Source organism: Charadrius vociferus, unplaced genomic scaffold (assembly GCF_000708025.1).
Source record: "Charadrius vociferus isolate BGI_N301 unplaced genomic scaffold, ASM70802v2 scaffold436, whole genome shotgun sequence".
Taxonomy (NCBI): domain Eukaryota; kingdom Metazoa; phylum Chordata; class Aves; order Charadriiformes; family Charadriidae; genus Charadrius; species Charadrius vociferus.
In genome coordinates this window covers 1,665,271-1,682,855 of record NW_009649187.1, presented here as the reverse complement: position 1 = coordinate 1,682,855, position 17,585 = coordinate 1,665,271, and the positions used below count along the sequence as shown (strand labels likewise).

Genomic DNA, 17,585 nt, shown 5'->3' with positions numbered 1-17,585 from the left:
GGGGCTTCAGTGACTAGATGAGAGGGTAAGAAAAGAGCTTTGTGCTCTGCTGGCTGTTTTAACTGTTTTGGATGAGGTAGGACAGTGAGTCAGTGTGCTCTAGACAAAAAATAGGGATGCCTGTGTACTTTCACAATTTTAGGAAAAAATAAGTAAAAAGCTTGTGTGAGTGAAGCACTTTGATGCCATTCTGAGTACCATTGTGTTAAAAAAAAAAACAACAAAAAAACACAACAAAAAAACGGGCACTAAAAATGCAGTTCCCACAAAGCTGAAAGGCATGAGGGGAAGCAACAAAGCTCTATACCTGCTGCCCAGCCACATGCTCATTAAGGGCAGTTTACAGTCATGCATTTAATGACCTGACTACATCAAGCCTATAAATGAACTCCATAATAAAACACTACAGATTAGTGAAACTGTTTATGATAATTATTTGTACAAGTAGAATAAATCCCCTACCTTTTAGGTTCAGATGGAAACTTTTTCTCAAGAGAGCTATCACCCTCACTGAAAAAACTGCATAGGTGGATTACCCAACTTTTCCTCCCAGTACAGTCACACATTTGTTAGTTTCTACTACCTCCAGCATGTCATGTTTCTGTGACAGCATAAGAAAAGAACTTCCAAAAGAGCATGGTCAGTAGACAACATTCCCCAACCTTGAAAAATAGGTTTGACCAAGCTGTTTCCTAATTTGGAACAGAAAGAACTATACTTTTTTTTTTTTTTAAATGTCTCACAAGCCAGTACACCGAAGCCTACAATTTTATGTTTAATTGCAAGATAACTCATTTAACCTAAATCTTGTTTCATATGCATTATTAAAAGACCTTCTTCTTCAAATCGTTTGTCACTGGTAATTTTAGAACAAGACGCATATACAACCCTCCTATACTCCCAAACATTTTACAAAATAAAACTAGAATTACCCAGATAATCCATATTTTTCAATCAATAAAAAAAGAATTCTCTTATACTTGAGAATATATTTGCATAATGCCTGCACAAAGGTAATGATATGTTTATTTAAAATTCATGACAATGTATACAGGCATTAAAAACTAAAATATTAATCACAGCATGTTTTAAACACAGTTGTAAACTTACGTTATAGGTAAATATTTTGATGAAGTCCTATTAAGTCGTTGAACTTATATGCATAATACATATACAAATATGCATAATACATATACAGATATCTAAGGCAATTTAGAAATCTCTAACTTGGGACACGATTTGACAAAATGAAGCACTCTGCAGCAATACTAGGCCAAGGTAACTTTGCCCCTTATTGTGTTCCTCTTTTACAGGATTTTTTGAAGTTAAATCAGTTTCTAGGAACAAGAACCCAGGAAGAAGAGTGAGATGATGAAAGTTGATACTGACATTGCCATTTACCATCAGTTCAGAGCCTCAGTAAAAGTTTACACCAACTTTTACTCTAATACACAAGAGTATTTGTCCTTGTCTAACACTAAGTAGTAACCTGCAATACAGTAAGTGTTCAATAGCACCTTTATGTAGCTCATCTTTACAAGGTAAAGAATTGAACTGGATCCACCATAAAAATGTTTTACTATAACTACTTCATAATAATTCACCACTTCTTTCAGCTTTTATTTGTGACAGTTTTAGCTATTACAACATTTATAGGACACAGGAAGTTTGAGTTCAAATTTCTAAGTGGCAGAACACTTACTAGATAGTTCAAGAATTCTTTTATTTATGCTTATATAACATTGCAAATTACTTTTGAAGGTATTTTAAAATAATCTTTTGTTTTCACAATGCATCCTAGTTTCACCTATGTCAGTGCTATTGGTGTTGACATTTTCATTTGCTAGTGGTTCCCTTTATTTATTTCAAGTAATCAATATAATTTCTGCCTTTGGGCATGCATACCTCTGTACAGTGAAGTATGGAACAACCATGCTCTAACAACCACCGTCTCAGCTAGTGCCATCACCAGAAAGGGTCCTATTTTGAAGGATTATTAACTGGGGCTGCCTATATTGTTTTCAAACCAACCACTATAGGGGAGTTCCCTACAACATGAGATTACTCCTGTTCAGGTCTGAATGAGTCAGCAACAGGTCAAGTGTCTCTACACTGCACCACCCTGCACAAACCAGACATCTATAATTTCCTTTTTTCATCACATCTGTGCTCTCCTCCACTTCCATCAGGACCTTTATGCTTGGACCTTAGATTGTACTATGATGTCTTCCCACGTTGCAAAGCCTTTTTTCAAGTACAATTTTAAAGGAAAACTGTAAGATGTGTTCTAATACAGAAATTAAAAAATAAATTAAATACAAAGACCTGAGAACCTACACTTAAAGTTTTTGTGGAAGCAATCCAACGCTTGAAAACGTGTCCTGTCACAGCTTGTGAAACACAGTCATAAGAAACATTTGCTATTCTTGATCAAAACAGTGGAAACAAAATCAGAGGTGTCCTCCCTCCATTCTTCAACAGGTTGAGCAACATGAAGAAACCTAACCTAAAATATGTAACGCTAATTTCCTGTTGCTGATACCAATTCAGAGCAGTGCACGGCACTGAAGTTATTACATGGGCACTCACAACCTCTGACTGTCAAAGCAAATATTTATTTTCATCTCCCTGGTCTCTCTGCAACGTGATATTCTGAACTTAGATATACTGCTGTCTTGTCTGAGAAAGGTTGCTAGAAATGATGAAATCCACAACACTTTGAACTGTTTCTGGAGGTCTACAAACAGCAAGTGCTGATGGAAACATCACCTTCACTATTGTACCAGTTTTGGCTGGGTCAGAGTTAATTTTCTTCATAGTAGCTCACATGGTGCTATGTTTTGGATTAGTGACCAAAACCGTGTTGATAACTCAGGGATGTTTTAGTAATTGCTGGACAGTGCTTACACAGCATCAGGCCTTTTCAGTTTCTCATGCTGCCCTGCCAGCGAGTAGGCTGGGGCGCACAGAAGTTGGGAGGGGACACAGACAGGACAGCCAACCCCAGCTGACCAAAGGGATATTGCATACTATATGACATCGTGCTCAGTGATAAAAGCTGGGGGAAAGAGGAGAAAGGACGTACATTTGGAGTTATGGCATTTGTCTTCCCCAGCAACCTTTATGTGTGATGAAGCCCTGCCTTCCTGGAAACAGCTAAACATCTGCCTGCTGATGGGAAGTAGTGAATTAATATTATACTTTGACAACAGACGCATACACCACACAATACAGGTACCGCAGAGATCCCCCAACTAGTGCAAAGTGTGCTGGTACACAGAGCACACACGTGCAGTCACTAGCTCAGGCTCCACAAAAATGATACAGCCATATTAGCATGCCAGTGAGCCTCAGCTAATTACTGCTACGGCTTCCAGTTTCAGAACTCAGATGGAGCCTGCAGCTCTATGGTGACAGTCTGGGCTTTTCGGGCACTGCAGCAACATGCCCCATGGGAGGCTGACATTTGTACTCAGGGGATGGAGCATCCTTAGAGTCTCATCAGGTCTGGGGCATCAAAAGCCTGTGCTCTCTTCTCCCACTCTGTAGGAAGAAGGTCCACCACACTGCGCCACCAAGTACACCACTCAGCTCTTTCAACATTGCTTTCCAGACCCGTCACAGGAATGTATGCGTTTATTTTACTAAAACACTCATCTCTCCAGAACAAATAAAAACCAAACAAAATAAAAAGGAAAAACCCCACCAAAATAGGACACCGTACTGTACATACGTCTGTCTCCCACAGACGATGAGGGCATGTGAAGCATTCTAGGCGTTAATTAAAAATTATTTTAAAATGCAATTACTATTCTGTACAAACTCCTGCTTTAATACAATGAATTTCTACCAAGAACACCTTTGTCCTGTTTCAATTCCCAAAGTCATCAAACTAAATCACATAATGGTATTCTTATTGCATATGAAGGTGATCAGCATGGAAAGTTAGTATGTAACATCCATACTCCAATAGGCATTTTCCACATAGACAATACCCATGTTATTTGAAATGATCCAATACTAGAAAGATGATGGATCCAGGAGAAGACTAACAATAAATCAGTAATGAATTGTACATACTCACCACACTGCTATGCTGTCAGCTAGCTGTATAACAACAATAATAACCAAGTAGAGTCTATATTTCTTTCTCAAGTCCTGAACCAAGTCAGCCCATAAGCAGAAGTGCTTGGTAAACGAGAAATACTACACAAAGGAACACCTTAACAATGACTTAGGCATTAACTTCAGATGCAGACAGGAATGTTTCTAAACAGAAAAAAAACCTGAGAAGGTGTCCGTTTTGTAATAAGAATTTTTTCAGTTTTGCATGCATTTTTACTTTATTAAACTAACATAGCTAGTCATTATGACACATAATGATTGCAAAGAAAAATGTTTGAAAACATGAAAATATTCTTTATTTGTTAACTTCATATATGAGTATATAAACTACAGAGTATTATATAGTATTATATATTTTGCAATACACTCTATACTTAAAGTGGACAAGGTTCAAAAAATTAAATCTTCATTACCTTTAAGCATTGTTCTTCCAGTTGATCCTCCGAAGATATTTAAAAGACCACTTCTTGCTCCTAATGATGTAGTTGCTTCTAGTAAAGCACCAGTTATATAGTTAGAGAGTGCAGTCCTCTGTGAAGTGGCACGATATTGACAGTAAGCACCTGTTACACATGGTTTTACACAAAAACCATCACCTTTGCATATACAGTCTGTATCAAATATTGGGATCTTTCTCAGAAGATGAGGAAAATATTCAAAAATATCTTCTGCTCCTTCTTCTTCTCTCACTGTATTGAAAATCTGTGAAGAATGCAAAAGCAGGAACTGTTAGTTCATTTACTTAAGATAATAAACTGAACATCAAAAAATTCCAAAGTAGCATGATTTCTTGTAAAGCTCAACAGTCTCAGCAAAAGGCAGAGTTAAAATACTGCATTTATGCATTAAACCTGAAATATCTATAAATCCAAACCTGATTTGTGAAGATTTTGAGTTGGGTTCCCAAACCAGCTATTTAAATAAGATGGTATTCTGGTTTTCGATCTATGGTTACAAGCATTCTAATGAAAACCAGTCCTAAGCACCACCATTAGACAAAAAAATGCCACATCAATACATCTGGGCAACATTTAAAATAAAGAACATACACAAAATTATTAAACCTATTATACTTTCAGTAAAGTCTTACAGATATCAGTAGCAGAAAAGCAGATCTATGCAGGCTTTGCACTTTTTCTTGCTGAGTGGGGCGGGTTTTTGCAAACAGAAACGGTTTTAATCACTGTGAGCAATCTTTCAAAATGTTCTGGTGTCACGTTCATTGCATTACTTCCAGCCTACACACAGGTCCTCTATCTAATATTGGTTTAGTACTCTTTTTCCAATATTTGTGCTAACACACTAATGAACTTCAGTCTGTGGCTTAGCAACTAAGTAATGTTTGCTTATTTAAAAGAGTCTAATGATCAAAGCAAGAATCTGGAAGAAATCTTTTCATTTAGTATACAAGGAGAGACTTGATTCTTTGCATTCTTGTATGCTGACTTACTGATTAACATTAATAATTTGTTTCAATAATCTGTGCTTTGTAATTATAAAGCGCAACCTACCAAACTAAAAATTAACATATGGAAAGGTCATTATAACTGTTAGCAGGACAGGTGCTGAGATAATTTTCATGGGGTTGTTCCCCATCAGTCCTTAGATGTGCCCAAGACATAAGCTGATGGCTTAATTTTTTGTGATTAATGGCTTCCTTCTTGTTGCTAGCCTTCCCCACACATTAACAAAATACGGCTATGCATCAACACGGCAGAAATCACATCCAGTCTTTCCACGCAAGCACACGTGCGCTCAGTCAAATGATAAGAAACTGTTTGCACAGTTGGTGCACATCACATGTCTGTGGCGCACCGGTACCCTCAGCACTCCACACACACGTGCCCAGCCATGTCACCAAGCAGGGAAGCGGCTCCCAGCACGGGGATCTGCACACACCTCCACTTCTGCCCTAACACCTGCATTTACCCTGCCATGTAAGCGAAGAGGGTTCAAATGCCCTGCTCCCACAAGGTATCTGACCCTCTACAAACAGAAGCTGTGAACAATGACGTAATTCTTTCACCCTGGTAAAGAAATGGAGAATAGCAGGAGCTTTGATTCAGCTACTAAATTCAAAATTTGGCAGGTTTTTTACTTAGTCATTTTTGCCATAAACCAGAAAATCAAATACAATGCAGTATTTCTTAAAGTATGTATTTCTTATCGTAACTTTAATTTTTGTATTAACAATTTATTGGGGAAAACAGTACATTTTATTCAAAATACAATAATTTATTAGTTAGTAATGTAATTCAATAATTTGAAAAAGAGCACTGACATATTTAGTAACATAAAATAATTTAAAAAAATCTTTCACATGTTGACTCTGACTTTTATAACTCAATTCCATCAGAAATATGGCTTCTGTGATTCATTACACAGTGAAATGCTGTGGTATCTCCCCCCGCCCCGAAAATTTATTTGGTCTGAGGCTTCTAGAAATATTAAGCCTCTTCATCTTCTTTTCTTTGTTACACAACAGCTTTTTGGACTCTGAGACGCTCAGTAAGAACACTGCTTATCTCCACCTTTATTCAGAAAGAAAATGCCCTCTTAGAGAGCATGTTATCTGGAGACATTTTAATCAGGTACGTGTCTGCAAGGGACAGTGGGATGTGCGTATGACACACCTTTCCAAAAGGCGTACTGTAAAATAGTGAATTCGCCTTACGCACAGATTATGAGTGTGTCACATGTAGCAGACATAATTAGTCTTTTTAGCTTGTTTTAAAACAATATTTAGTTAATGAAAATAATTTAACTTCTCAAAACTGCAGTTACCTTCCCAAATATTTTTAAAATTGGGTTCTGCAACTTATAAAGGCATGTTCTGTTGCCTACACAACTAAAATTTCTTGCAACTGCCAAAGCAAAGAAACCATTTGTTGACAGAAATAGGCGACAGTGTTTTGCCGGGGAGATTATACATGGAATAATGGTGTTAATCTCTTTTGTATAAAGTAGACTTCAGGGCACTAGCTGTCTCCAAAGACTCTGCGCTTCATATAACATTTTCAAATACTGTTTGTTTTGATGTGTTAAAGCTCTGAATGCGTTACTTCTGCTGCACACAGATGAGGTTACAAAAAAATACAGACTTACAATGTGTATACTTACTGGCCACTGAAAAGAACTGAAACAATCAGAATAGCAACATATCCCTCAGGTAACTGATAGGGAAAATCACCTTTCAGTGAGACTACACCAGACAGCTGGGGAAACTTAATCTTGCCTGGGAGACAAAAAAAGTTGATTCCAAACCAGGGCTTACAGTTCATCCTGGCAGATGTAGTTCTATTGATCTACCAAAGAATGATTACTGTAATTAAAAATGAATGTGAACCAGAAAGAGTAAAATGCAGTGCTAAACTGAGACCTAACAGTACAAAAAACAATGATTCACATGGGTATATCGCTCCTGATTCACTTTTGCCTTCCATATCAAATTAAAGATTTCAAAGCTATCTGCAGTCTGATGCCATGGTATCTCTCATACTAATTATCGAGCAATAATTCACAAGAAACCGAGGACAACATCTGGATCTAAAAGCGTTGCAATATTAAACGTACTTCAGATTTCTTTTAAGTAGTGCAAAGTACTGACACTTACAAGGAGTTTAGGGTGAATGTTCTTATCTATACCACTGTAATGAGCACACATGTAAATGGTAAAATACATATGCAATTATAGTACCTCAAGATTTACTTTAGACAATAAAAGCATACATTCTAATACTTTTTCTTCCCCGTCCTCTACTTCTAAAATAACAAATGAGCTGAAACAAGTAACTCCATATACTAAACACACTGGTATTCCAATGAAAGTACACTATGGCTTTGATAGATTTACTTTCTTCTCTTTTTTAAAGAGATTTTAATGGTAAGTGAAAAGAAAATAAAAATTCCTTGCAACACAAAATTTTGCAGAATATTAATGAAAAACGTGTCCTTCAACTCAAAAATGAAAATCAGCATTAAAATAAAGATTAAATTCAGGCAGAATTCCATCCTTGTAGTTTTATAACCAAGTCCATATTTGGAAAATAAATGGAAACAAAATAGGTTTTTTGCTCTTAGTAATGTATACAATAAATCATCAAAAATTTACTTTAAAAAACTCTAGTTTTGCTTCTAGTAACTTAAAATGGTATCCACAAGTTAACTTATTGATAACCTTCAGGCAATAAAACGTTCTTACAGTGACAACAGACATATTTTCTTAAGATATTCTTTAAAAATAACTATAAGAACAAGTAACTCGTGCTGGCCTTGGAATTATTCTGCATTTTTCTCTTACAATCTTTTCTTCTGTTTAATCATCATCAGTTGCAAATTGCATTATGTCCTTTTCTCCACACACATTACTGTAGGTTTACTATGCAAAAGTGGCAGAAACCTTAACATCATAGCCATTCTTAGCCCTACAGTTTATGACAGCTATTCCCCCAAAATGAAGCTGGAGTTCATGGGTGCTGCTGTGCTGGAATTATTGTATATAGCAGTTCATAAAAATAACTGTTCTGATTTTTTACTTAAACGCATCTCTTCCTGTTTACTCTAATCTTTTATTTGTTTCTCTTTTCATATTTTTTCTGCCCCAGGTATTTAGCTTAGCGTGTTATCATTTTGCCAAACATCTAGCAGCTGCTTGGTGCATATGAAATCCAGAAATTGTAATTAAGAACAGACCAAAGATTTATGTTATTAGGAAGCAGCCTTAACTTCTCTAACTTTATTATAATAATAAAGAATATGTGTACCTAAAAAGTTCATTGTAAAGAATAGCCACAAAAAGTTATGCTTATTGCTACTATGCTACAAAATTAACAGAAAATAAACCCTAATGGGGTCTATAATTCACTGCATTGTTTCTGACCGGCATCTGTCCAAACTCTTTCTATAAACCTCCATCGATATGTCCTGAATGATCAAAATGAAATACTGCAACGTACGAAGTGTGTATATATATACACACATGCTTGGTTGGTACTATGCGCCCCAGTCTGATTTCCTGGCTGTTACCTACAGAGCATTTCTATTATGGAGGGCTGCTGACAGCCCATGCACAGCATTCATGCGACACAAGCCTTCATTTGTTGCACGTTTTTAAAGCAATTTTAAATTGCTTTAAACCAGGACAGCCTGTAAACCCAAATGGTATTTTAACAAGTAATAACTCTCAGGACAGTACGTCTTGAAGATCACTTAAATATCTCCTTTGAAAACACAAAGGTTTTACAGAACATACAAGCCTAAACACATTTATAACATCACAGAAAATGCTGCTCTTTCCAAATCTGTTCCGTTCCAAGAAAATTTTCATTAAAATGAGTAAATTGTGATGGTAATTTTTCATTTTGGCACTGCATGTTTTTCAGAAGAAAACTCCCATTAATGTTGACCAAATGAAGCTAGCGGTGATCTCTTGGAAGTCATGACCAAGGACCATTCCAATGACTTGTACACGTATTTATTCCACAACAGTGTAATTTGAATATCTATAGCATGGAATACACAGCAGTCTGCTACTAAAAAAGCACTTTGGGCTGAAACAAAGGAACATGTACAGTGAACTTGGGTGGATGGGAAGAGGGGCTGGAAGAAGCAACACACCAGAATAAGAATTTGCTCAGAACAAAAGAATCAGGCATTAATGCACAGTTAGTCAATACTTCAGTTTTATGTCTTCCAAAATGACACTCCAGCATCACATTTCAGAGCATTTATTTAATAAAATTTAAAAATAGCTGCTAGTCACATCATTTTTCTGAAGGATCTTGGGTTTTCTCAGATTTATCTCATTCAGGTTGTGACCATACCCACACTGCTTAGCCCATGAGGTTTCAAGATCACTGCTAAAGGACAAATGCAGAATAGATTAAGAAATGCTTTTTTGTAAAGATGTTGCCTACCTAGAACCAGCAAGTGCCACTGGCCAGTTTCTTCTAAGGATGTTGTGGGGTTGGGATCTTTTTTAAACAAAAATGAAAGAATATTTTCCTAATACTCCTTACTATTACCACCTTTTGAAAAAAAATGCTATTATTTTAAAAGTGGAAATAAACAAATTTCCTATGAAATTTCTATTAATAATTACTTTTCCCAACATTCTCACCTGAAAAATCGTTCATCTAATTAATCTCAAGATACCACCCAACATTATTCTGTTTAAACAGGAGCAAGGCCATAGTCCAAGGAACATTTCTTTTTGCTACAAATGCGAAAGCCATTTTGGACATAATTATTTTTAACATTTATCCCTTTATCTAGTTCACTGTGAGAGAGCCAGTCACTTAATTACTCTCCGAACAATGCTAAGTTGCTAACCACTTAATTTTCAAGGATGTTGGAACAAACAACTGTCACTTGGGATCTGCAGAACTGCTGAAAATCAGACCAATCTAAGAAAAAAGGTCTGCCACTGATCTAGGATTTAAAGTCAGGGCATGTGAACTCATACAGATTTCTAAGCCAATACAGAATTAATTACTGACCGTGGTTTTAATCTAGCTCATATTTAAAACCACCTGCTGTGCAAAACCAGAAGTGAATCACACCATTTTGTACAGTCAATTCTCCACTTTTCATTTACAGTTATCTTTTCTGAGTAAACATTACAGGTACAAAGACACTTGTACAGTGCTCTGAAGCCCAGCTCTGGAAAAGCACTGCAGCCTTCTGACCTAAGCTAGCTCCAAACAAATTACCCATTTCTCAGCACTGTGTTTGCCAGAGATCCCGTTTCTGAGAAGGCTTACTTGCTTGTTAATGCTTACTGCCTACAGCACTACAGAATCTAGTTAGAGCGCTTCCTTCATCAACTTCCTCTCTGTGCTCTCATAAACCTCAGGCATCTCTGCAGAGAAATTCACTACAAAATTTGGTTAAGAAGACAACAAGAAGTCAGATTCTGGATGGATGGATGCTTGCAATGTCAAAGGAAAAAAACCCTTTTAATAAAAGAAAACTTGAAAAGCTGCAGCAAAATGGTTGCATCGTATTTTCTATAGTTACTGTTAAAGTCACCAATTAACATTTTGAAAAATGTTTTAATTAAATTGCAAGAAAGTGTAGATGAAAGACATGCCTAAAAGAAAAAAAAATTAATACTGAACCGCAAGTTAACAAACATCTGTATGCAACTTCATTATGACTCAAACTTCCCCCACAAAAAGTCAAATCTTTTGCAAAATTGCAAATATATACAAACAATTTTTTTCTTTTTTTAAAGCAAATTGATAAATTTACCATAGACAATTTCAGACTATCTGTCTATTTCAGGAAAGTTAATCTGCTTCAGGACAGAAGTTTCATGTTATTATGTATTAAGTATGGATTCCAAGAGTTCCAGTACTGGGTTCAAATGTGTATCACTGCAAATGTTCTGCACTCAAAAAGATCAAAGACTGACCATCCCTACATGACTTTCACAGAAGAAAAAGAATGGGGTGCCACAAGTTTAGTATATATACTGTCCTGATTTTCAGGAAAAAGGAAATCTTTAATTGATGGACTTTCTAAAACATTAATCTGTTGTAACAATTCGTGATTATGTGTCAATGATTAGAACTGAAATCCATTAAACGCTGAAAGCATTTTCTGGTATGTCTACAATAGTGTATATTCCTGTCTGTCTTTCTATCATATACTTAAGATTCTCAAGAGACACAGGCCAGAGCTCCGTATCTCACACAGTTGTGGAGGTTGTTCAAAGCTAAAGGATGTTACTGTGTTAGACAGAGATGATGCTGTAAACAGCAGAAAGGTCCACTCTAACAGGACTCTTTCTTAGGTCTGTTCACCGACATGTCTTGTTCACGTTAGCAATCAAATAGGTGAGGCCTTCAGAAACACTTTTGAGACACTGAAGTAATTTGAGCTTTTTTGTAAGTATTTTTCAGTGTTTGGAGTACAAAAGCTAGACATTTAGACTGTTAGAAAACAATCTTCTTAGTGTCACTTATCAGCCTCTGACCAAATAAGCACACACCAGAACAGCTGATCAAATTTCTGGCTACATGTCGTACTAAGCTTTGGTATTTTACAAGACAAGCAGGGCAAGGGATAAAATCTGTGGTCAATTAAATTCCATTCCTAACTTACTATTCAAGATGCAGTAGATGATGACAAATACTCATCCACAAGCTTTAGTAAATTGTACTGCCACTCAAATTTGCGTTAGGTTCACTACCTATCCCAAGCTTCTCTGATTTCTTGTTTGTTGTGTCACTCTACAGCAGAGTTTCTCCCTAGGTACACTGTGGCAAATATGGAAACAGCTATCTGGAAGCAACTGCAGTTTTGCAAGTTGGGGTCAAACTCAAAAATTCCCACGAATCCTCTCCCAGCATCTTTTTTGGCTAACAGGCAACATTTTTAAAGTATTAACAACCATCCCAGATTAAGAATAAAATAAAATAAAGGGTTACATATCATGGTGCCCTTCTTCATACTCAGTGCTTTTTGGAGATGTATTTGAATGTCACCCTTCAGCCGGCTCTGCAAGCCAATGACTGCCCAGCAAAGCAGAACTGATAGCAGATTCAGCAATGGCACTTGCCATCTAGCCTGCCCGCAGCCTTGCCAACAGGAGAAAAAGAACTGTCATCACCTGAAGGAACTTTTGCTGAAACACAGCCATTTCATGCAGGTTTGCATTTGTGTTCAAGAAACAGCAGTAAAGAATGATTTTGGCATAGTGTGACATGGTCACCATCCGCTACAGCATGGCAGGATGACAAAGAATAGCCTCGGGAGATCTGGTAATCTCAGAGCTGCAGTAGCAACTCATCAGCAAGAAAGCTGGAGCTATAAACACGTATTTCCAGTGAAATATATGCAATTCTGCAAAGACTGTTCAGAACATCAGGGGTTAACAGTGTTCTCTACATCTTAATTTGCTCATATGTTGCTCTCTCAATGTATTTTCACACGGTGCTTAAACCGAGTATCTCGACTGCCGAGATGCTAATTTTCATCATGGAAAAATTCCTTAAAATATCCTTAGACTGCTGAAATGCTGTTTTCTATTTGAAAAAATACCTAGAAAGCAGGAGAATACGGTGCCCTGGTACAATCTCAAGTGTACCTCGTAACATCCTAGGAATACTGTTATCTTGGAGGAGGGCAGGGAGAAAACCTGGCTCAAAATACTCACACAGTAACCAATAACGCTACAATTTTGCCCAGTACTCCACAAATGCACTATTTACTATAGGGTGGTTCAGGCACGTTCAGGGTGCTATGGTTCACTGGTGATGTTCGCCTTTTGCCTCAGACACTACAAAGAAAACCAGGAACTACTTTAAGAATGCAAAAAATGGAAAGGTTTGATTACCACAGCAGCAGACCAGCACGGAAGCATCAGAACAGACAAAGGGGAAGATTTCTGAGCAGGAAGCTGAGGTAGAAAGAACTTAAGTGTCATTGCATTGAGGATGCTTTGAATGCAGTCAACGGGAGTAGGTAAAAGAGGAAAGGAAAGAAATACAGTAAAATGAAGTAAGGGGGTGGGGGGAGGGATTGCATCGTCTGCATTTTTTTCAATGTATTTAAAAAGACTGATTTAAAAAAAAAAAGATCTCTGCTTGCATAATTTGCAATTACAGGCAGCGAGTAAAAGCAAACACTGTATGTTATGCCCTCACTGCCCAGAAACTGGGGGGATGGGGGTCACAATGCCAAGATACAGTCAAGCATACACTCTCACTTTCTCCTTACAACAGGAATAAATCTACTGAATCCAAAGGAAGCTGCCCTCCCCGCGGCAGGGTGTGTATGACTGGCAAGTGAGGTGCACACAGCAGACTCTGTCCAGTGCCCCAACACATTCGAAGGAAAGAACACATCACAGGAAAGGAATAGTAGTTTCCAGGCACCTCTTCATCACAGGAGTTAATGCTTGTTCCAGCATACTCGGGACAAACTCTAATTTGCTCATGGCTTTTCTAATAACGTCTAGTGTTACAGTCACTGTGGGAGGCCCAGATGTTTTCCTTTGCTTTTCTGTAAATGAGCTTCAGGTTCTAACAATTTAGATAGAACACTGCAGTGACTTGTCCCCTTTGGTCACCCTCCCAGCAATTGCCTCATCAACACCCTTGTTGCAATGCCTGTTCTCAAAGCCTTTTCAAACTTTCGCTCTCTCTTCAATGATTAGGAAGATGTGGATCTTTACAGTGCCAGGACAGAGCACAAGACAGAGTACCATGCTACAGAGCCATAATGCTCACTTACTCAACACCAATTTTTGCTGTGTACTGAATTTCACAGAGTAAGTTGTAACTGGGCAACATGGCACAGAGCAGCAGAGGACACACAGGAAAACAGATGAGTTCACCCTGGTAACACAGGAGCAGTATCAATGGCAGCTGGACGGTTGCCAAAAGCGTGAACAAGCACAGATGTGCCCAAATATTAATACTCATTAACTGATGCTCTGTGAACTTTCTACAGCTTCAATTGCAATTACAGAATGTGCATTACCTCACCAGCCAATATTTCTTATGAATTGCATCCTGTTAAGGATGAGATCATTTCAAGAAGCAGAACTTAATTTAATAAGGATCAAACCATCTTGCAGAGGCACTCCTTAAACATAACTCAACATTCCTCAGAAAAAATATCAGCAATCCCCATTCAGTTCTAGTACATGATCAACATCTTCAGTAGGGAAATCTCTTCATTCATGATCATAAGAAAATGATGATACAGTTTTTAAAAAATATATATATTTGAGAGTTGGACCTACTTATGACCAGAAATGGTAATAGCTAGCCCAAACTTCCAACAAGTTGTCAGTTTTCACTTTTGATAAAACTTGGTTGCTATTACTTACTATTTTTCCATTGCTGGAAGATAACAGTACTCATTATTTTTAAAGCCATTACTGAATTAAAGATGGACTTCACAGATTTAGAAGACAGAAAAAGCAGTGTGATATAAATGGGTCACAGATTTACCACAGCATCTCCACCGCCAGAAAGTCCTGCTCTTAAAGAATCATCAGTTCAATGAAGAAGGAATAGTAAAATAGTGCTTGTTACTTCTCATGGCAGGTAACACACTTTAGATCCAAATAACTACCAAGAAAAATCATCTTCAAATATAAAACAGAGGCTGACAATAGACATAATTAACTGTCATTTGAAAGATTGTTCGTAAGTACATGAAATTTCAACTTGATTAAGGAGAAAATGAAAGGATGACACCAAACACAACATAAGAGCTCTTCACATCACTTTTCAGCACTGTGAAACAATGCCCTTGCCAGTGAAAGAGACTTCTGTAATCTTACCCAGAAAAGGCCAACCCCCAAAAAATATCACTTTCTGGTCAGCCAGGTCAGCTATTTATATTTCTCTTGGCACAAAAGTATATGTGAAAAAATATTTTTGTAATAGTTATTAATTATTTGATTACTAAGTTCTCTTGCTAACTACTTCTGTTTAAATCATAATTTTTATATTTTTCTAGTACTTTTCAACTTAGTATTCCGACTTAAATATCCGTTAATTGTTCTACTCGTCAATTCTTCATGCATCCAGTATTCTCTTTATATTTTCTAAATGACTGCTTATTTACTTCCTCCAAACTTTTATCAACAAATTCACTTACAAACAATATGCTGTTATTTCATCTTTATTCTAAAAGTAACTAGTTATTCTAAACATAATTGCTAAGCTAATGCACATCTTTATTTACTGAGAAGACGATAGTTTTACTAGTCTGATGTGGGTCACGCCTTTGAACAACTGATCACATGGATTGGAATTTCTTGAGATACAAGCTTTCAAAATTGCCTACTGAGTTTTTAACATAAAAGTATACGCACCACACATAAAATCATATTGATACCTCTAACCGATGAAAAACAAAGATACTCCATTCATATAAAACTTCTCAGTTGTGCTATAAAAAGGTATTTAAAACAAAAAAATGGCAGGTTGACTTTTCAATAGAGAATAGAAGTTTTATTGGAGATAAGTACATTATCTAAAATAGACAGTAATTAGGATTAAAACTCTGTGTCATAAAGCAGACTAAAATAATTAACAGCCAAACCACTTAGAAGTTGGAATATTAAATGTGCCATGATTGAATAAGTTCAACTCAAGAGAGATGAACATCTTCATTGTAAATTCCACCTTTCATTGTAGGTCTTTGGACATCAAACTGTAATGGGATGCTACTATTAAAACAGATCTCCAAGCTTTCCAAACGCAAGTAAAAAATAGTAAGAAATACTAACAGAAGCCACCGAAAACTCTAATACATCCTTTAAGTCTTACTTTCTTCAAAGGCAGATATAAATTAGTTATTTTAATTAGGTCATTAAAGGTTTCAAACAGGCATCACATTCATCTTTTTCACACTGATGGTGTGACAAGCTCATTCAAGACAGGCGAATGCCAGGCATTCAATGCAGAGGAACCCAACAGCCCCCTTCTCATGTTTATTTTTTTTCCACTATTATCCTATATGTGGAGTGACGGTGAGTCTAGATTTTCTCTAAGAAACAAAAAACCCCACAGACATCAGATACAGGCAGAAATCTGTATGGTTTTGTACTGTAATCTTCCCATTCGAGGAAAGGCTTCCACAGAACTCATACATTTAAATATAACTCCACCCCCCACCGGCCCCCCCCAAGAATTGATTATTTAAACAACTTTGAAAGATAAGCTTAGTTACCCATTTCCGAACTACAAATTGGCAGTAAGTTTGAGGTGTAACCCACAGTACAGAAAAAAACCAAGATACCTCCTGTCAACCAGACCATCTTAAAAACAAAGAACCAAACACAAAAACTAAAAATAATGGCTGTTAAAGACCATGTCTCACCAGCCCTTAAATGTCTGGTTTGTCATCCTGTTTGTACAATCTCATCTATTTGCCAAAGTTAGCTATAATGTCTGCAAAACTCTGGCTTTACCTGTTGTTTTAAAGTATTATATTAATGCATATACTTACATCACTGATTCAGAAAGCATACAGTCTATTCCATTCCTCTGTCTCTCACATTGAAAGTCAAAAGAAAATCAATGGTAGGGGCTAAAGTTCACAGCACTGGCTAATTCAGGTTTTACACAGTGCGACGTTGCATCCCTGCAACTAAAGGAACTGCTTAGAATTGCTTATGAAGGTCTCAAGCTTAGACTAAACGTGTCAAAGCTCAAAGACAAAGTACATGTAATAAAACTGTGTTTGTATTTATACAATCGCTATTATTATTTGTATCAAAGACTCATATTGGGATTTTATTGTACTATACGTTGTGGATTTATATTGAAAGAATACTGAAATATCCTTTCCAAACCTACAAGAAACAGTCTACAGTTTAGATCTACAGTCAGAAACGTAAGTATTACATAAACAGAGTGCAACAGAACTTTGTCTGCATCTCTAAATATTTTCATTTATAACCAATTGCAATTGATATTGTTGTAAAAGATCAG

At 36.8% G+C, this 17,585-nt stretch overlaps 1 protein-coding gene across 1 annotated transcript in view; it reads right to left on the bottom strand.

Moving 5' to 3' along the window:
* The window catches only part of PLCE1 (phospholipase C, epsilon 1), a 130,856-nt gene that overhangs the window by 82,787 nt on the left and 30,484 nt on the right, over positions 1-17,585 (bottom strand). The window contains exon 2 of the mRNA XM_009888695.1: positions 4,539-4,827. Within this exon, the coding sequence (XP_009886997.1) occupies positions 4,539-4,827 (289 nt within the window). The remainder of the gene's footprint in view (positions 1-4,538; positions 4,828-17,585) is intronic.